The sequence below is a fragment of the Aspergillus sclerotioniger genome (genome assembly GCF_003184525.1).
Source record: "Aspergillus sclerotioniger CBS 115572 chromosome Unknown BO94scaffold_8, whole genome shotgun sequence".
NCBI classification, from domain to species: domain Eukaryota; kingdom Fungi; phylum Ascomycota; class Eurotiomycetes; order Eurotiales; family Aspergillaceae; genus Aspergillus; species Aspergillus sclerotioniger.
In genome coordinates, this window is record NW_020290998.1 from 818,973 (window position 1) to 839,629 (window position 20,657).

The 20,657-nt window shown below is 49.8% G+C and overlaps 5 protein-coding genes across 5 annotated transcripts; 2 read left to right on the forward strand and 3 right to left on the reverse strand.

The window, feature by feature from the left end:
* Positions 1 to 975: 975 nt before the first annotated feature.
* On the reverse strand, positions 976 to 2,745 carry BO94DRAFT_564583 (uncharacterized protein; the record flags this gene model as incomplete). The annotated part of the gene is made up of 4 exons (XM_025614436.1): positions 2,257 to 2,745; positions 2,165 to 2,226; positions 1,371 to 2,111; positions 976 to 1,314 (listed from the first exon to the last, which is right to left on the reverse strand). The coding sequence occupies exons 1-4, from the start codon at positions 2,621 to 2,623 to the stop codon at positions 976 to 978; spliced, it is 1,509 nt and encodes a 502-aa protein (XP_025469611.1). The 5' UTR covers positions 2,624 to 2,745.
* BO94DRAFT_564584 (putative pyroglutamyl peptidase type I) lies at positions 2,713 to 4,381 on the reverse strand. The gene is made up of 2 exons (XM_025614437.1): positions 3,905 to 4,381; positions 2,713 to 3,854 (listed from the first exon to the last, which is right to left on the reverse strand). The coding sequence occupies exons 1-2, from the start codon at positions 4,016 to 4,018 to the stop codon at positions 3,147 to 3,149; spliced, it is 822 nt and encodes a 273-aa protein (XP_025469612.1). The 5' UTR covers positions 4,019 to 4,381; the 3' UTR covers positions 2,713 to 3,146.
* An 860-nt stretch (positions 4,382 to 5,241) lies between these two features.
* Positions 5,242 to 7,046, forward strand: BO94DRAFT_583803 (cytochrome P450; the record flags this gene model as incomplete). Its single annotated transcript, XM_025615584.1, has 6 exons — positions 5,242 to 5,466; positions 5,521 to 5,637; positions 5,688 to 5,790; positions 5,838 to 5,906; positions 5,955 to 6,560; positions 6,616 to 7,046. 6 exons carry the CDS (start codon positions 5,242 to 5,244, stop codon positions 7,044 to 7,046), a joined length of 1,551 nt encoding a protein of 516 aa, XP_025469613.1.
* Positions 7,047 to 12,781: 5,735 nt separating this feature from the next.
* BO94DRAFT_583804 (uncharacterized protein) lies at positions 12,782 to 14,761 on the forward strand (the record flags this gene model as incomplete). The annotated part of the gene is made up of 1 exon (XM_025615585.1): positions 12,782 to 14,761. One exon carries the CDS (start codon positions 12,782 to 12,784, stop codon positions 14,759 to 14,761), a length of 1,980 nt encoding a protein of 659 aa, XP_025469614.1.
* A 1,398-nt stretch (positions 14,762 to 16,159) lies between these two features.
* On the reverse strand, positions 16,160 to 20,385 carry BO94DRAFT_533324 (putative checkpoint protein kinase (SldA)). The gene is made up of 3 exons (XM_025611306.1): positions 19,257 to 20,385; positions 18,703 to 19,150; positions 16,160 to 18,626 (listed from the first exon to the last, which is right to left on the reverse strand). The coding sequence occupies exons 1-3, from the start codon at positions 20,238 to 20,240 to the stop codon at positions 16,435 to 16,437; spliced, it is 3,624 nt and encodes a 1,207-aa protein (XP_025469615.1). The 5' UTR covers positions 20,241 to 20,385; the 3' UTR covers positions 16,160 to 16,434.
* Between the last annotated feature and the right edge of the window lie 272 nt (positions 20,386 to 20,657).

Genomic DNA, 20,657 nt, shown 5'->3' on the forward strand with positions numbered 1-20,657 from the left:
CTTTGACCCTCGAATGATTGCATTGCCATTCAGATATGTAATTGTCCTAGTCTTCTCAACCTAGTCAGGATCCTTGCAAGTAAAGAAGGCTTTCCCAGCGGTAGCATGTTCAGCTTTACTTGCAGGGATTGTCAAATCATAACTTGACTGAAACAGAGATTTGGGTACCACTATTACCTATATTGAGTCGTACTATATCCAAGAAGCTCACTTGATGCAATGAAATCTCCATGTATCGTAGTTCATGATTCAAATCGTAAGAACGAAGGAGTAAGAAGGAGTAGAAGAGAGTAGGGGGAGTAGGAGGATGTAGGAGAGAGTAAGAAAGGGCGGGAGAGAGTAGGAGAGGGTAACCACCTCACATTAGTGGTTAGGTACTATCTATATTCTAAGAATTGCGCCAAGTGACTAGTCCTGCCGAGCTAATCGAGTCACCAAGCTGCCCATAGCTGAGTGACCTGGTCAACTGTAATCACCAACATCAACCAAGTCCAGAAGGTCTTGCCCTTTCATAGATGAGTCTGGTCCATATTTCTTTTTTATTTTCAGCTCGCTTTCAATAAACCCTTATGCGATTGAAATTGATCTTGTTTAGTAATTATATATCAATTAATGATTCTGTACTTTGGATCAAGCTTGACGTTGCTTAGAGTATGGTGATGAAATCACACTGGAAAATCCTCCGGATTGACATGAGTAATGGGCTTGCTTTATCAGTCTGAACAGCAAGCAAATCCCTTTTTAGATGTAATCCATGACGACCTTCGACCCGATTAAATTTTGTGGAGTGAGGAGCTGCGACAAGCCATGCTCATTAATTTCCATTGGTATTACTTGAACCATTGACCACTACATCCAAACATCCGCACCATATAGGAAGTTACACTTGAAGAGAACGACACACGGCAATCGACGAGCATAATGCCAACCGGATGCGTGTAGGGTAGTTCAAGGTAGTAAGAACCTGGGGGTTGATCAATAGGGGCTCGGGTCGGTTTCAAACGCTTTCCGAAGTTCGATGTCATATTCTTTTTTGTCTGATAGTTTGCTAGCTGCAACGTTGACCCAGTCGTGTGCCCAGTACCATGGCATAATCTGCTGAAATGTGTCGTGGTCAGGGCAGTTCTCGAGAAATCTAGGCTGGATCTGCTTGTAAAATACGGCGAAGAGACCGGTTGGACTGGCAAGCGCGAGTGAGTGCCAGAATGTTCCCTTTTTCCAGCCGTCTTTCATAATAACCGATAGTGACGGTTGGGTAACTGGTGATATCTTGCTCCTAAGCTTCTGTTCTTCATCGGCCAGGATATCAATGAACTCTCTTCGCATCAGATCATATCATAGTCCTGCGCATCTTCGGCGATCTCATCGACGGCCTTGTTCGTGAGCCAGGTCGGAGTTCGTAGCATCTCGATAGGTCGAGTACATGCCCATTCAAGATCTAGCAAGCAGGTAATACACCAATCTTTTTCAACAAAGATATTGCTTGGGTGAAGGTCTGTAAGCATAAAGGTAAAAGGACCACGTCGTAGTTCTGATTTAAAGAATGATGGAAATGTTGTTCGCATTGCTGCCAAAGCTGATGTCTGGTAAATATAGTCCCCTATATCATTGATTGCGTTTGGCTGATATCGGAGTCGACTATCATGTATACGAAGAATATCTGTCACATATGAGTCAATCGTGGAATAAGTATAGTCTCGCGGTATGTCAATAGGAATTTTGTCATTTTCGAGGTCGTGAATTCCGATTGAAAGTGGACGATTTGTCAACTGTAAGAATCCATTTGGGTCAATAGTAAACGAGCCTATTTTTGGTAAGGGGATCCGAGTGATGCTCAGTAATATTCGCGAAAGATCACGGAAAAAATTGGTTCTCAGTCCAGCATCAAGCTGTTTCTCGGGCCAGGTATTTGAGAGCATTTCTCCCTGTTCTTCCTCGATGTATTCTATCAGGAGATAGCCAGCGCCCATGACTCTATTTTGGGATATGTTGCCAGCGGCTTGGTGACAAACAAATTGAGTAGGGACAGGACGTCCAAGCCATGATAGAAGTCGTCGACGAACGTATTGAAACCAGCGGGTGAAAGTAGGCAGGTCTTGTAATCGGGTAAACTGAGCTCACTCATTAACTGTAGCCTGCTTGGGGGAGAAAGGGGAAGCCATACGGTTTGACCAGTAGATGTAGCAAACCCGTATAGCTTCGGAATAGGGACATCCGGGCAGTTTGCTTGAAGTCACGCATACGCTCCCGCCTCACAACAGATCTTTTCGTCCCCATTTCCAGGTCGAAATGCATCACCAACACGATATGAAAGAGGAAATCGAAGCAAAACACGCTTCCCAGGCTGTTCTTTTCGCTTCCAATCGTTAACAGTCACCGGAACACATATATTGAAGCTTCCATGGTGCCAATTTTCCATATCATCCATATAGCATGAGTTGGGTGACCCCAGATTGAGATGATGAGCGACTATGGCTTCTATCCAGTCGCGTCTTTCAACAACATGTGCAAAGAATCTTTCCCTTTGGTCATGGTAGCTTAAGCGATGGAGAATATTCACTTCTTTTTTTTGTGCAGTGGAGTACGTAATTTCCCCACGAAGAAGCGGGCGTGACGTTGGCATGTTGAAGAGAAGAGCGGTCCACTGTTTCGATGTATAGCGAAGGGATTCCCCCTTTTCTTTACCCCGGAATGCCAAGCAGACTGCGTCTAGTCACGTGTAGACGCCCGCAGACGATTGCTTATAGTAGAAGATTTGGCAATGTTCCGAATTTATAAAATCCAAAATCGAGCAAGATGCTTTTTCTCAAAGAGATAAACAGCGACAGAAACGACCTCCATACTATTTGAAACCAATACCAAGAGCACTACATCAATCTCCATTAGCTCGTATCCAGCCGGCCGGTTGCGGAAATTATATAGAGCGGGAATATTCCATATGCCCCAAAATGCACAGCGGCGCCAAGTGGTGATGCAGACGGTTCGAAATCCTCGAGACGCTGATAAGATCCATGAGATGCAAGATATATAATCCAAGATGATCAGTCTTCAGACCGTCAGAGCAAAGAAGAAAAGAAGCAAAAATTGCTATAAATCATGCAATATCCCCAATTTCCACGCGGTTCCAAAGAAACTGTTGAAAGAAACTAGGCATCGCTCGGAACCTGCTCATCACTCCAGCTGGTCACCAAAGCCTTGATCAACGCAATGGCAACCTCCTTCCCAAGGTCAATATCCTCATCCAGACACGTTGCAGGGACATGAAGGAAGGTGATGTTACGGTCATGACCACCCTGGTACGCCACCGCCAAGCTGGTGTAGAAGATGAACTCGCAAAGATACCGCCCCGCATCCGTGGAGATCCGAACGTCTGTTTCCGGGGGACAGAAGGTCTTCCACGCATCTAGGAAGCGGTCGTCCGGTGCGCGGGGATTCAAATGGCCTTTCGCCGAAGACTCGGATTCAGCCGCGGGCCCGGCTTTGAGCAACAGTGGCAAGTCAAGCTCCTTCCACTGTTTCTCACCATCCTCGTAGCCTGCTCTGCCTTTGATGTCGGACATCAGGTATCCGTCGCGATGGGCTTTTGTCTCCACAGAGTAGAATTTTCTCATTCCGGCGATGCCCATGTGAAGGATAATATCGGGACGTCGGCCGTGTGTCTTGACATAGTCGTCTGTGATGGCAGGGATGGTTGTGCTGACGGTAGAGTAGGCGACGGGTATAGGAGAGGGATGGACGTGAATCGAGACTCGGCGAGGAGTGGCATCGGGGTCTTTCGTAGGAGAGAAGGTAAATGAGGATGGCAGGGATGAGGCGATTAGGTAGGAGGCGTTGACTAGATTAGATTTGAAAGGCTGTTGTCGTGAGCTGCGGAGCTGTTAAGGTATGAGAGAGGACGACTTACACCGAAGCCCGTCACCAGAACCGATATCTCATCCGAGTCCGTGACGGATGAAGGCGGATTACTGCCCGGTGCCTGTACCGAGAGTGACGACACGCCTTGCCCGTAGTCTCCCATGATCAGCACGAGCTATTACAAGATAAGAAGTGATAAAGCTAATCGGAAGGTGGGGGTCAGCAACAGCTAGTTGGGGGAAAGAAAGGTAATAAGCAAAAAGGAGGACTAAATACGATCAGCCTCCAAGCCACGGCAGTCAGGAAAGTCAATCAAGGCGATGAGGTTGCGAGGAAGTTGGGAGACTTTGGAAGACTTGGGTCTCCAACGCCTTCCCCGCATTACTTCCGGGTTGGGGAGGTGGGCTTGGCGTCGTGAGATAAGCGGCCTTCGTCATCTTGGGTTCTTCTCGCCAACCGCAGCATCCTTTCACATAGGATTATCCTGCTCTGGCATGCTTTTCCTTGTCCGTTCTTCAGCCTTCCCTGTTGATGCACGTGGCTTGGACTAGATAAGGTCAGGGCAGCTCTGCACAACTACGCAATGCGCGTCTTAATTCATCCAATGGTGGCAATATTGCACAGCCACAGCTCATCCGTCATTGCTTTGTTATCACATTCACGGCAGTTTGTTATTCAAACTACAGCCTAACTGCTGCACTGGACAGAGTCAGGACCACAAGGCCGTCTGCTTCATTATTAGGACCTGTCAATAATGCGGCTCGTCTATTCATCGGATGCAATACCCCCAAACAACTTAGGGTGTCCCGGACCGCATAAGTTACATGCGAGCCAACCAATTGCGGTGAGGGAGGAGCCCCATTACTCATCATCCTCTCTCATCCTTCATCATCCTCCATCATCTTCCTGCAAACACGATGACCATGCCATGTTTCATCTATAATCATGGCTCATACTGTCGGGCCAAACTTCTCAACTCGACCTTCATTGACTGTATCGTATGTTGTTACCACAGAGGGGCTTGAGTCAACCATGTATCCTCGGGACTTCCGACTTGCCTCCTTGGGTAAGTACATCAACCCTTCCAGGCGAACTGGCCGGATGAAAGGGAGATCGATATACAGTCTCCATCTCATTTAGACCGGCTACAGGTGCCGGCCCACCCACGGCCCCTCTACTCGCAACGGATGATCCTGTCGTATTAGCGTATTCAATGATTCATCCTGATGGTGAATGATCAAGTGGAGAGTTCGTCGGTAATCATAGTGTCTAATGCTCTAGGGGAATGGCAATCCTGTCCTCTTTGAAATATATAGCTCTGGGTTCCAAGAATGGCTTTGTTGGCCATCCCTCCTGACTCTCACCACCTAGCTACTCACCCCAGCCATGGCTATATTGCTTGACGTCCTGGAAAGCCACCACCTGTTGCAAGGTGTCGCAGTGGCACTGCTTTTTATCTTTGCGTCAACCTTCTATCATGAACTAGCGGATAGTTTTCCATACAAGAATATTCCCCTTATTGGGAAAAGCAGATGGGAAGTCACGAACACAAAGGCCAAACAGCGGTTTGTCACATCTGCAAAAGATATCTTTGCAGAGGGGTTTAGCCAGGTAGGATTGGATATTACTTCTATCAGATTCGGTAGAGCTGACAGCCACATCCAGAGCAGAAAAGTGTTTCAGGTGGTTTTCTCTAGTAGGCCGACCATTGTCCTTCATCCTACCCTTGTGGATGAGGTCAAAAACCATCCATTTCTTGACTTTAATGAGGCCAATCGAAAGGTAGGCTACTGCCGTTGTTACTTCCACATGGATGTCTAACGCACGGCTAGAGCTTTTTCGGATCCAAGATCCCGGGCTTTGAACCCTTTGATGGGTTAGACAACGAGGGCATCTTTCTGGAAGTGATAAATAAGAAGATTACTCAAGGGCTCGGTAAGTGTCATGCAAAAGAGCTGTTCGCAGTACTGACTTTGTTCTAGGCCAATTAACCACTCCGCTATCGAGGGAGACTGCTGCGGTTCTGGATGAAAAGCTGCCAGAGTCTAAGGGTATGTGACTGCATTCGTGATGCTAGTACTCATCTAACAGGTGTTCAGAGTGGGTTTCTTTTTCCTTTGCGCAGGAGATTCCTAATGTCGTGGCTCGGCTGTCTTCCCTGGTGTTTCTGGGCGAGAAAATCTGTCGCAACAAGCAGTGGCTGGACGTCTCCGTCAACTACACCATTGACGCCTTTTTTGCTGCTCGCGACCTCAGGCTTTGGCCATCCGTTCTTCATCCTCTAGTCCACTGGGTCCTGCCGACCACTCGCAAGGCCCGGAAAGACATCAGAATCGCCTCCGCTATCATTAATGCCGAGATTGAAAAAAGAAAACTCATCCGAGAAGGCAAGCTTCCCGAGGAGGAACCCCCAAGGACACACGCAGACACATTGGACTGGTTCGAAGAGGTTGCGGCCGGGCGGCCGGTGGATGTCGTTCGCGCCCAGGTTGGCCTTTCCCTGGCTGCGATTCACACTACATCGCATCTCCTCACGAACGTCATGTACGACTTGACAGCCCACCCGGAGTACATTCAACCGCTGAGAGACGAAATCAAAGCCGTCGTCACCGAAGACGGAGGCCTGAAGAAGACCAGTCTTACCAAGTTGAAGTTGATGGACAGTGTGCTGAAGGAGACCCAGCGAATGCACCCAGCTGGCATCGGTAGACATCATCCTACCCCTCACTTTACAGTAACCAACTTCTAACCTACTCGCAGCCTTACTGAACCGCCTTGCCATGGCGGAAATCATCCTTTCCGATGGCACCCGAATTCCCAAGGGCGCCAGCGTCGTCGTCTCCGCACACAACCTCGAGGACGAATCAGTCTACCCGGGCGCAAAGAAATATGACGGCTTCCGATTCTACAGAAAGCGACAGGAACCAGGCAACGAGCACCGCTACCAATTTGTAACGACCAGCCCGGAGCATTTCGGCTTTGGACACGGCATGCATGCATGCCCGGGACGGTTCTTCGCCGCGAACGAGGTGAAAATCCTCCTCATCCACATCCTGATGCGATACGACTGGAAGTTTGCCGACGAGCGCACAACGCGACCGACCAACTTTATGCACGGGACTGAGACGATCTGCGATCCGACCGTGAAATTCCTGTTCAAGTCGCGACAGTCGGAGGTGGAACTGGTATGAATTGAGTAGAATTCTCAACAGAATATCCCAACCGTGTATACTGTGTAGCATAGATCCTATCACGTCCAGTACATACCTACATACATAAACAGTCATCAGCCAATCAGAACCCCATACCCAAACCTAAGACACAACACAACACAACACAACACAACACAACAGATCATGGATCAAGCTGAGTTGTCCCTCCATCCCTCCCTAGCTACCCACCCACCTATGGTACCCAACGGCGTTACGCACACATGCATGCATGCATGCATGCAGACCAGTCATGCATGGCCATACCCTATCTATCTATCTAGATATCGTAATCCCAGTCCGCGTGAGGTCACAAAACCAAAACCAAAACCGGCTTTAAGCAAGGGGTAGATCATGGATGGTAATACCGTAACCCAACCAGTCATCTATCGTAAATGATTTCACCTAACGATTTAACTGTGACTACTAATATACATACATACACATGAACAACCCCCAGACATAAATAGAGAATCCGATAATTAGTAGTGAAATACGCAGTTTTATAACCGATCACCCGCCGACAAGTAGTACTACACATATGATAAGTATAGTACAAGGTACTAAGTAAGATAAGTAAGGTCACCCCAGATATGTATCCTCAATCACTGCATCTTTAGGTCCGGTCAAGGAATTTGTCTGCGTACTTACTACTCTTTGTAAAAGGCAAAAAGAGACACAAGGAACTTTGGGATTTTATGTTCCTAACGTGTCTTGGGAAGCAACGAGCATCCTTTAGTAGATTCCGCTTCCTCGTCATCTCCTGTTCACTTACTGGGCCAGGATCTAACTACTCCGTTAATTAGATATTTAATCACCTCGCATTGTAAAAACCGACCAAGACGCTCAAAATAGATGGGGCGAGTGAGATTCTGGGTTTTTGGAGAGCATGGTTTGGGTGATTTATACAGTGGGAATGGCTTCCTGTGAAGTGCCCACGGCTTGCAGTTGTTGATATGAAATGTGGGAAGCATATTACGGGAATTAAAATAAAGGAGATGAAAACTAGAGAAGAGAGTTGCATGCGAATTAAGTTAAAATACAACCTCTGCGAGCTCGATCGCCCACTTTATACTTGCTCTTGATCCCTCAGTAGCCTACTATTCCGCTTTTCTCATTGGCAGAAGCGCTAAGACGAAGTTCTCTCATCCTCAACACCTCGATTGACTCTGCTGGACGAGTCCATCTTCATTTTCGAACGCCGCCTGCAGACTGAAATCCAATACGCTGCGCTATTATACCTGGAAACTATAGCTCCAAACCTCGCATGTTAAACATACACATACTGAAATGAAAGGAGAATACGACACAATTCACCTAAGCATTACTCGCACGCTGTAAGCCCGAATACCTAAGAAGCCAGGGGGTGGATGGCCTTCTCCATATGGGATTTAAGAAGGCTCACATTATAGTCACACCCTGTAATCTTAGAGTCACACTCTTTTGGTCTCTCAAATAGGCTTAGCGCCATTACCTGATCCACTTCGCCGAAAAGAGGGATAAAAGCAACACCTGTTTTAATTTTTTACTGTATTTTTTAATGATTCAGGCCTCTCTACAGTCTACAAGGCCTGCTGCTTCACCTGACCACTCTATCCCATGTTACCTGACCACACTGCCTCCTGTCACCTGACCACTCTACCTTCTGTCTCCTACCTGCCTGACTAATCCTAATAACAAATTCTGCCTCCCGGAGCCGCTTTGAAAGGTAAGATCTTCCTGTCTTCCTTGCGTGACAAATGTCCTAGTCAACTATCTTATTATTCATCTTGAAGCCCGATAAAAACCCATTCTTGGTGTCTTTAGACCTTTATTTGCTCTGTACAGCAGCCACTTCCTGAATATAAAGAAGCAATTTCATGATTGCAGGGATTGGATCACGGGATAGCCACGACGGGCAGTAGAACGCGTAGCAAGAGATTAAAAAATTATTGTTTTGTAGATCACATGATATTCTATTCTATTTTCAGTTAGATGAGTCATGTGATGGCACTAATCTTATTGTAGCGACCAAAAGGGTGTGACTCTAAGACTACAGGGTGTGACTATAATGGCTTCCTTTAAGAAATCAATTGAACCACGGCTCAAAATCAAGCTTAACCACTGGCGCGTGTGTGTGCGGATGCCGCTAGGTAAGGTAAGGTACGGACTTGCGGAGTCGGTTCCGGTCCATCCATCCATCAGTCCAAGTTATATACCGTCCATGTCAGGCCAAGCTTTCTGGATTGTACGGCTTGCTTGCTTGCTTCGGTTACCTGCTTGCTCTGAAGAATGATGTACAAGCAAGCAAGCACGTATGGATAAGCAAGCATCGCATGTGGGAGGGACTACTGTATGTGTGGACTAGTACATAGAATGGGGGTGGTTTTTGTTTTTTTGTATGTTTCTTTTTGGGGAGTGGGTGGGTATGTATGTACCTGTACTTTGTGAGGAGGGAGGGTAGGTACTCCGTGGGATGTGCGTGTATAGGTAGCCAGGTATGAATTTGTGATTTGTAGGTTAAAGTGGTTTAATTTTAATGACAGAACTTGATTGGTGATGATTTTTTGGATGGTTTGTTTTGATTGTGGTGTGGGGTGGTTGGATTTTTGTTGAGTTTAGAGCATTATACTCCATCGGGCAAAATCATGTACTTAGACAAACGGATCTGGAGATTACTGTCCTACCGGCAATGTCGGATATCCCTGCTCTGAATTTGATGCCCTCGATTTAATCATATGTTATGTCCCACAGGCTACAGCACTAAATCGCGATATCAAGTCACTCCGCCATCCACCCGCTACTCCATAGATGGCAGTTAGTCCATCGTTCCCTTCTAAATATAACTTCAGTGGATTGTGTGCTATAAAAGTCTTCATCCGTACTCCGTATCTTGTTCCTGCATGCTCCATCCCCAGCCATCGGAATTACTATTTCAAGGTCGATGGAGTGGGATAGCACGGCCATACTAAACCGTCGTGGATCTAGTCGATTTAGCCAGGAACAAATGGAAGCCCCAGGCAGTGCGCTAGTACGCCCGTACCCCGAAGCCTAGCGCTGACTGGCGGGAAACGGGTGTAATACAGTCACTTACCACACGCGCGGGTCCGCGTGCCAGACGCGTTAAGTCGCGACTACCCCGCCCTAACGCGTCTGGGGCAAAGGCGATAAGCGAGTCCGACACTTCCTGGCCTTCATAGAAGAAAGCCCACATCCTTTGTCCGCGGGGAGTTCTTTCATGAAAGGGAACACAAATGATGGGTGATAGTAAGGAAAGGAACCTATATAACAGCAGAAGGAACTGTGGATGAGGTTGTAGAAACGTTTTATCCTGCTTGATCATTCTCGGGCCGCCCGCGAGGCGGTTAAGTTGTGGCTTCAATTCCATGCCTGGTGACCGGGATGTGACTGGCTGGCGGGCAGTGGTGCTAATGCACGCCCAGTGCGTCGGGGTTCATTTCGCCAGGCGGTGGAGAACGCTTCTGCAGGTGACTGGAGTTCATGACCGCGACCATGATTGATGTACGGTGCATCGCCCTCAAGACCACCTTGCTGAAGCACCGATGGACGCCCCCAAATTCCTGGTTCGCCAACATGATTAAACGGGAAAATAATTTTCGTCTGCTCGCCCCCCAGCCACCGGGTTGTTCGATCACATGGTCACCCATGGCCTATTTCGGTCCTGCTCGCTAGAGAACGTTGCGTGTAGATCCATGGGGCCACATAGATGAAGGATCAGATAGGTCTGCCGGGTGCACGAGGATTGTGATCAATCCCAGGGCAATGCAAAGCAATCATTGGAGACGGTCGAGGGAACTACTACTACTATCACCACTGACCAGTGACCACAGGGCACCGGCCTGGTACCCTTGCAGTTGAGGAGAACCGAACAACGTTGCAACTTGCAAGTAGGTAGGTATAGTAACTAAAGGCTAAGCTATGCGATTCTGGATCGCTGCTCCTGCAGCGGGCTGATGATTTAGGGCCCAAGATAAATCTTCTGGCTGGCCGCTGGGTAGGCCGACTTGGTCGGGGCCGATGGAAGACTCCATCCGGCGGGCTGCGATTTGTCGAGAGCTGCATGCGTGAATCCTCTGCCCGTCCCGAGGGATCGTTGGGCAACGCGGTGAGGCGGTTGGAGGGAGTCCCCTCCAGCCTCCAGGAATTGGAGACTGTGACTGTGTGCGCCGTACGGAGCATGCTGATTGCTGAAGGTTTAGTTCTGGATGGTCCCAAGTATCTAGTCTCTTTCCGGATGGACCAACATTGGCTAAAGAGCAGTACGAGGAAAAAGGGGGAAAGGATAAGAAAAATCGAGAAAATAAAGAATAGAAAAGGGAAAATTGGAAAAATGGAAAAAGGGAAGCAGGTGAGTGGCTCACGAGGAAACGCAGCATCTCGATTTTCTCCGCATTCCTGAGCAGTCGCGACCCAAGGGCCCACCGGCTCGTCTGTTCTTCTCTTTTCTTTTTTTTTTTCCCTTTTCTGGAACCCTCTCGATTTGCCTCCTGTGCAATGTTCAAGTCAATTCCTTGGGTACATGACGACAATGCGCCCGTGGCATTTGGCATTTGAGAAAGGATGTCGAGGGAGGCTGTCATGATGGCATTGGCATGGATCTGGATGGAGAGCCCGATTAGCGGCATCGCCAGAGCATTGAGCAAAGAACAGCACAGCGGCGAGGCCACTTGGTGCCCTGATGCCCTGACGTGGTGATCTCCGGGAGCCATGCAAAGTGGAGCCGCCAGTGAGTGACTAAGTAGGTATCTACTCCGTACGGTAAGTACTGAGTGAGAGACAGACACAGAGTGTGTCCAGTCCGTCCGTCCCTGAGGCCGCCCTCCCCCCGTCGGCCAGTGCTCTGCTGTACTGCTGCTGGTCGGGGCGCCTACCGCTTCCCCCTCGGCTGTCTCATCCTCTCTTCTTCCGTTCCATCCTTTGACTCCGTTCCTATCACTCTACTTCCACTACCTACTTACTCCCTTTCTTTCTCGACAACCACGTTGTCGCTTCTCCTTTTTTCTCCGATCGAGCCTGTCGCTCTGTCTCAGCCATCCCTTCCCATTTCCTTACTCTTTTTATTTTTATTTGTTTGTGTTGGTCGGGCGTGTTCGTGTGCCAATGTCCGGTCCCCGTCCCCTATAGTTCTACTCTGACCTTCCGGCAATGGAGCGCGGGTACCTTTCGATGTGATCTTTCCCAATCCCAAGCGCACTCTTGCAATTCCCCATCGCGCTTCACATCGAATAACACACGGATTCGATCGCTTTCGCCCTTCCCACCACTCACACCCTGACGTGTTTGATTTCCTTTTCCTTTTTCTATTCCCCCCTGCACCTGTTACGAATCACGACTTCCCCAAACCCTAAGCGCGCCTTATCGACCTTTCGGAGATCGATTGGAGACGTTGCACCATTGACTGAAATTGATTTCTTTACCCTCTTGCTCCTGGACTCTGCTTTCTGCCTCGATATCTGAATTTGGTTGTATACTGTGGGATAGCGTGTGCGCGTTTCATTGGATTCCATCGGAAGAGTGCGACCTAGGCTACTATCCAAGTCCGCGCTTTACTTCGAACGTCTGCCACCTATTTTCGATCACGCACGAGGTTCGCGACATGAGACTGATATAGGGAAACTTGTTCCGACTTTCGAGAAATCACACCAACCCTTGGATTATCGTCCTCACGATCCAGCCGATCGCTAGTCATCTTTGGAAGATACGGGAAGGTACACACTATGGCTGGTCGACAGAACGGCCTTTCGCGCACCCTGCCGAAGAACTTCACCTTTTCTTCGACGGGCTTGGGTGAGCCTAGGACGCCAGAGCGCGCCTCGACTCACCTGGGTGTGCCACCACCCCCCCCTCGTCATTCCAGTTGCCGTTTGCGCAGGTCCCGCGTCCGCTCGGGGACCGACGTCTTTGCTGAGGCCCAATATGACCTCAGCACGTCCACCTCTAACCAATCCGATGTCCCTTTGCCCTCGATTGAATTCCCGTTTAATGACGCTTTTACCGGATCCTCGTATCCAACAGTTCCCTCTCGCGATGACCGGTTCCTAGCGCCTCCCCGGGACCGTCTGGCCATGAAAACGCCCCCGGCTCAGATTCGTCCCGATCCGGTCGAGGAGACAAACTCGGGATCATGGTATTTGCACGATTCCCAAGCCCTGGGGGAGAGCATACAACGTCCGAGTTCCGCCTGCTCGCAAGCATCGGATTCGTCGGTCTCATCAATCGAAACGTTTAGCTCGCGGCGCTCAGCGGGCGGAAGCTGTACAAGCATGGAGGAAGAGTCATACGACCCTTTCTTCCACCTGGAGCTTCCATCAAAGCAAACACCAGAAACACCCACCCTGTCTCACACGCGCAAGAATAAGGCACGATCACGCCCTTTCAAAGAGCGATGGACCCTGCCTATGGACAACCATCTGTGGAACACCTACCAGGTCTACCTACAAGACCCGACCATTACCCCCTTTAAAATGACTCCGGGCAGCATTCCGCCTCTTGGTGTCGCTCATCGCGTCGCCCGAGAGGCGAAGCGGAGTTGGGAGAGAAGGCGCTTTAGACCTGACGGGCAGTTTCCCATGGCGCTCTCGTCGCATCAGCGCCCAAGCAACCACTCCACGCCCACCCCCAGGTCCGATTTAGCGAGGCAAACCTGGCCCAAGTCAGAAGCATCCACTCGGCGCAGGTTAAAATTTCTCTGTAGAAAAAAGTTCTCAATCGCTCCTCACTACCAGCGGATGATGCAGTCCAAGAGCCCGACACCGTTCCTGGACGTGTTCTCGAACCCGACCGGAGAACCTGCCCGACCCGAGGCTCCTATCAACAGCTCCACTGCGTATGCGACGCGCGATCTGGGCGTGTCGCTAGTGTCCAGCTATGTTCCCGGGCCTTTGGCTAAATTAGCAACGGAGGGCCCGTCACCACAGGAGGTCAGTAACGAGTGGTTCAACAACCCTGTCCTTAGTGAGGGATATGAAACCATGGCTGCGCCGCCCACGATACACGCTGTTGCCAGTGCCGGCAAGCAGGAGCCAGTGCCACGACTAGGATCACCCTTTACGTACAACTCGTGGGGTCCCAGTGGCTCGAAAAAGCGCCTCCATCGTCATACACCCAGAAATAGGCGGGAAACCATCCATGTGACGGGCTCCCGGCTTCGTTCTCCGCCTCGCATGGAGACCTTCCCCCACCTGGCACCCTATGCTGGCCCCACGAGTGAATTTCCAGCCGAACAGGACACGGATGAACAGTTAGAAGATCTTCTCCGGCATGGAAAGCTCAATCATGTTGGCCAGCATCGCATACGGATTCGCAACCGTGGCGCCACAACGAGTGCAGTCAATCACCAGGGCCTCGACCAGTTGTTCTCACCGCCATCATCGTCGTCTCGGAATGAAGACATTATAGTGGAGAAACCCGTAGCTAACGCATTGCTGAATCTCGGTGGCGAAAATATCAAGCGTTTGGGCTCGCCTTTCAAGCTGGAAGTAACCAAACGACCCCAGCCTTCACCTAGGCGCATTAGGCATGCTCCGTCTTTCTCAGATCCATTTGCCAGCGGACTACTTCCCCCACTGGACTCGACAAGTTCGAACAGTCAGCCTCAGAATCAAGGAATGACTGGCGTGCCCCTATACGATCCAACCGGGAAAGATGTTGAATGCAGTCGCACTCCAATCCTTAATACGCCGCACTCAAGACAATAGGTTTACTGTGCCCCATTGTTGGAATCTGAGTTTCACCATGTGCCAACGCCACATCCATCTACTATATTAATGACCTGGACGATTTACCGTGAGATTGATCGCATTTGATTAAAGGAAATGATGACAGAAATGGCATTTATGACTTGACGACTTTACCCCGCCCTTTCTCTATTCGTTTGAACAGCGTTGCATGATACGATTGAGAAGGGTTACAAAGAAAAAGAACCAAAAGAAAAAAAAAAATTATACTCGAAGTTGTTTTGGACTTCCAAGATGCATACGTTGCTTTTCAGCGGTTCAGCCGTATTCCCCGTACGAGCCAAACCTACAACCGCCACTCCACACCAACTGAACTTGATCGTTGTTTTTTGCGCAGTGTTCTTGTTCTCCCCTATTTTTGACCAAACCAGCATTGCATATCGCCTTGGCGGACCCGGTCACGTTAGTACGACCCCGGCCACGGAAGGGTTCCGCATCCATTGTTGATGATGGTCAATGACACTCTCTTATTTTCCTTACTCTCTTATGCTCTGGACATACCGAACCGGATTCACTCTCTGAACTACAACATCGACAGAATTTCAACATTGCCACTGCTAACACAAGAAAAACTACATAACCAACACGCCCTGGCAATCCCACTATCCTTCAATCTCTTTTCCTCTCTATTTTTCCTCTTATCTGTCCTACCCATCGAATTTGAATACTCGATATCACCATGCGATCTGTTTTTGATCTTGATGAACCTTCCGCATGCCCCATTGGCATGAGTGATGATTAGAATGGAGAGACGCCGGTATTGAATGAATGACTGATAGATGAATGAGCCTCACAGCATGGCTGCTGCTCAGTGACGACGTCTTATGGAAGCGTTCATTGTCTTTGCAGCGTTCAGTTTTCAGTTTCAGTTGCAGTTCCAGCATTGCTTCAACTGACTGTTTCGAATTTGTTTATGATCTGTTTTGTCTGTTTTACCATGTCTTGCTCCATTCAAGCATGTCGATTTACAGTCAACTATCTCTCTCTCTCATTAAATTTCTTACTATCTCTATTTCCCACAATACATTTCCGCTTCTTCATTGCAAGATGTCTTTTGAACATTGTAGTTTTGTTTGGCATATTTGATTGATCAATCTGTTGCTGTTTTTGATAACGAATACATGATCTCTAAACGTATAAGTAGTACGACAGATGATATGATGAGGAATGTTTACGAAGCAAGTCAGTCAATCTTGAATGTTGAATGTTGAATTTTTGGAAATTATGAATCCATAGTTCTCTTTCCTTTTTCTGCATTCGAGAATTAATTGTACGCTAGCTAGTATTTTACTAGGTTAGTAGAATTCACTCAATTGGCTAGATGGGAAGTATCGTAAGTTTCATAACTTACACATGCTGGGTTAAAACTGTATCAGTAACTTATATGTATAGAACAACCTAAATTTCAGACACTAGTACTAAGCAGATTATGTATCCATGGGCAACGGCCAAGATAGTTACAACGGAAAGAGAAGAGAAGATAAGATGGTGATCAACCAAAACGCCAACGCTGTGACAAGGCAAAGGGGGTATACGAGTTAATCATGCATCGCAGGAACAGCAAAGGCAAAGGACAGAGATGGTAAGGCAATCGAGCAAGGAAGATCAGATAGAGGAAGTAGGCTTTGGAAGGGCTAGCACTTCTCCAGACGTTTCTTCCTCTCGGCAAAGATGGCCTCCAGCTTCCGGATCTGCAGACCAAGACCCTTCTTCTCGGCATTCAGGAAGAGCCATTCTTCCATTCTCTCGCGAACATAGCGCATCGAGTTTGTTACGGGGAGAATAGTCGGGTTATCGCTGGCCATGGCCGCGGGGTTATTGCCTTCCCGTTCCATCTGGGCCCATCGCTCTTCGCCTGGGTTGAGCAGGAGGTCAAAGACATCGGTCCAGATATCACGCTCCCAGTACCGTTTGAAAGACTCCCGGATTCGGTATGTTGAAGGGCCACTGGGAACCGACTCGATGTACTTGCCAAAGAGCATCACGTGCACGGTACCCGCTAGCCCGTAGAGATCGATCTGGTGCGTCCAGGGCCGCTTCTCGCGGATTTCGTTGCACTCATGTTTGCCGATTTTCCAGTCGGCAATGAACTGCACGGATGGTTGGAAGGCTTCCATATCGATGCTGCGGCCGAAGTCGATAAGGGATAGACCCTTGCTACGCCAGCCGTATAGCCCCCGGGGGGAGTAGTGAACTTCGCGTGGGTCTGCGGTGGCTTCGTCCCCTAGATCAATCAAGGATGGAGGACTTGCGGGCTTGTCGTCGAAGCGGACTAGACAGTTATCGGCCTTGATGTCGCCGTGTAGGACGCCACACGTGTGCAGAGCTTCAATAGTCCGGAATAGCTCCACCGTGAAGAACATGGCCAAAACCTCATCCATCCCACCTTCACCGTTGGTGCCGGCCGAAATGGGCTCGTTGCGGATGAGGTTGACGAGATCGAGCAATGTGCCTTGTCCACGGTAGTCTTCAACGAGGATGTTCTCCCCTTTGTAGACGTGAAGTTCATGTGCACGGATGAGGCTTTCGGCAGCCCGCGAGAATTCGGGGTGGCGGCTTAATCGGTCGTTGGCGGTGCGAATCATGTAGAACTCCCACGCATTAGGCGGTCCTACCTCCAGTTTGATCGCTTCAAATCCGTAGCGGGGAGTGTCGTATTGAGTCATTTTACGATTGTGGGAATCTCTGCTGTTGCCGTCCATGGATTCGGCGTCCGAATCGGAAGGTATATTGTCGATACTCTCTACAAAGTAGACCGGGGCATAAGCACCGGCGCCAAGCTCGCGCCGAATGATGTAGCTTCTTTCGGCGCCTGGGAGTTCAAGAATGGGCACATCAAAAGACGCTTCATCACCGCTTCTCGAACGTTTCGGGCTAGTCTTTAGGAATCTCTGGACTTCGCTGCTGTAGTGGGTGTCCATCTCAGAATGACCGTGGTAGCCGGGATAACATGCCAGGGGTGGTTGTAAGGACTGGAGAATTGTGTCACGAATCTCCCTGTCGGTGGGATTGCATTGTGCATCCTTGATGACTACATCTCGTCGACTGCTGTCTTTCAGGGGGCTCAACTTGAAACCGGTGCGGACCTTTTCCATTGTAGGGCTCAGAGCAACATCTTCAGGGATATCAGGAAAGTTGCGAGGAGTGGCGGGAATGAAGGGGCTGGACAACAGGAGATTGCCCATCTGAGGCTTGGAGGGGGTTTTCGCATTGTATAAGCTGTTCCTGGCTGCAGTCATGGAGAGCGAATATTCAGTCTGCTCCACGATCGGGGTCATGAAAGGAAGGCGGTTCTGTGCGACAACCGCAGGGTCTCGATAAGGACCGTAAGGTGGGTTATAGTCTTCGGGCATTTCTGGGACAAACCTCTGCCTCTCTGTCTCATCCGCATCGTCTAGAAATTGCCCTGTGTTATCCTCTCGGTCATGGTAGGTGGAGTCCCCGGGCATGTCTGGTGAATGAGCAGGGACATCGCAGGCGGAGAACTGCGTCCATTCACCATCAACGACACTTTCGGCGCGCGTATTGTCCCCAAAGCCGTCCTCATCGCCCTCGACAAATGACTTATGGAAAGTCGTATCATCATCACCGAAATCGCTTGACGCAGCCGAATGGCGACCAGTGCCTGTGCTCTCCCCAGCGCTTGTATAATCATCGTCCTCGAAGTCACTGCTTTCCGCTACATTCTCAGTCTCCGCCTTCAGGGGCTGGTTGAAAATACTGTAGATCTCATCGGTCGCAGCGCGAGTATGGATAGTCATGGTTGGCTCCGCGGTGCTTTTGCGTCGGATCTTGCCACCAGTCGGAGAGTCAAACTTCATTTTGACTTAAAATGGGTTAGTACACACAAGTGTCAAGTGAGAAGACAGGAACTGCATTGCGAGTCGAGGCGCTGCGCTTACTGGTCTGGGTTTCTCCCTTCACTTCACGAAGCTTCAATTTCCGCGCCTTATTGGCTTTGCTTTCCTGGGCCACCTGGGCCTGCCCCTGGTCGTGAGTGTCTGCATCTCTGACGGTCAACTTCTGCTTGAATTGTTCTGGCAGCTCGTTCTCTAGACCCTGCTCAAGAGGGTTGTCAGAGGGGAGATCTGCCGAAGTAGCATTCCCCGATATCTGTTTGAGGGGCTCTTTCTGAGCCCGCCAGTTCTTGTCCATCCAGCCACGACTCATGGCCCGGAGTTCCTCGAAGCTGACTTCATGGTTCGGGTTCTTGTAGTCGGGGTATACTGCTTCGAGATTGACAAAGACGCGCTCGCGTCTCCCAGTACGGGGGTTAATCGCTTCCCTTACGCGATGCTCTGGAACATGTTTGTTTTGCAATGCTTCTTTGGCTTGTGAACTTGAATTTGACTGAATACATTAATCGTAAACCAATGCGGTTCATGCCACCAATTAGTCCTGTGATCGTAAATATGCGGAAATCAGATAGAGTAGGTAAATAAACCACTGGACTTACCTCATCCCTGAAAATCGCCATCTTCTGGGCGGGGGCTGGCTTCTTGCCGGCCTTCAATGTCTCTCCCGCCCATGGCTTCGCCTCGACCTTGTTTTCCTTCCGTCGTTCGTGCAACGACCCAATGTTGTCCCACCCTTGTGCCGGGCCACTCACAGCTGGCTGGCTGGGCGAATCGGCATCGGAAAAGATGGCCATCTTTGGTTTGCCGGATTTCGTCTTCGGGGCAGCCCCTCTAGCAGGGGCTGGGCGCTGAGCCTCGGTGGCCGGAGGTGAAGCCGATGCGAATGGGTCGACCTTGGCAGCCAAAGCCGGCCGGACAGCGGGCAATGCCGGTGAAGAGGGCCCATTGTCCTGTGTGTGGTTTTCGTAGCGGTGTTGGAACTCGCTGTACTTGCGGACGAGGCGTTCTGCGGGGCGCGCTTCCTTGTCGATGCCAAGGCGGTACACTTCGTCGGCCTGAGTCCACCTTCCGGCGCTTTCCAGCCATCCAGCAAATTCTTCGTAGAACAGGGCAAGTCCTTCTCCGACATCGTGACGTGCCAGAAATGCGAATGTCTCTCGAGGCGAGTCTGAGAAGAGTCGAATGTAGTGAAGCCATAGGCGGAGATAACGAGGGTCGTTCTTATAGTGAGGGGAAGTGAGGAAGGATTTCACGGCGCGTTCCAAGAGTGGCAGAAGGCCGGATTCAGAGGTCGCCTGGGCCGATGGATAGGCATTGAGGGTCCATTTGACGTATCGGTCGTAGATGTCAAGGGGGTCGTCGGACTCCCCTATGGCTTGCAACTCCGCCTCGTATTCCTGTCTGATGGCATCGTTGACCGTCCGGGTATCATTTGGTGATGGTGTAGCCAGAATGTCTGTGGAATCGCGGGGCGAGAAGATCCGAGCCAGTTCTCTTGCCGACCGTCCTCCTGGTAATGACTGAATGTTCTCCTTCTGGCCTTCGATGATGTCGAAGTTGATGAGGTCTCCGGGGGCCGCCATGGCGGCGAGAGATGTTGATGGACAAATGTGTCAGAATAGATTAGGCGGGAGTGGCGTGTCTTCAATTTGGCGAATCCGATGCGATGGCGGTGCGAAGTTGGCGATGATGGCGATGGTGGGCTGGCGAGATGGAGGAAAAGACGAGGTTCGGGCTCCAATCGAGATGGAGATTGACCACGTTGGGCAGTTTATCGATAAACAGCCGCCAATCCCTGTTCGTTTCCCTGGCGACCGGTCACATGCACCCTAGCCCATATCGGGTAATATTTGCTGTTGCTGCGCTCGGGTGCTCAAAACTGACCAACCCACCCTTATGGGAAGAATTGATTCTCATCTAGACAAATTGGAGATCTAAGTCTGCAAAGGGACTCAAAACCAAGCATTAACCATCTGGTTTCGTGGAAATACCGCGTGGTA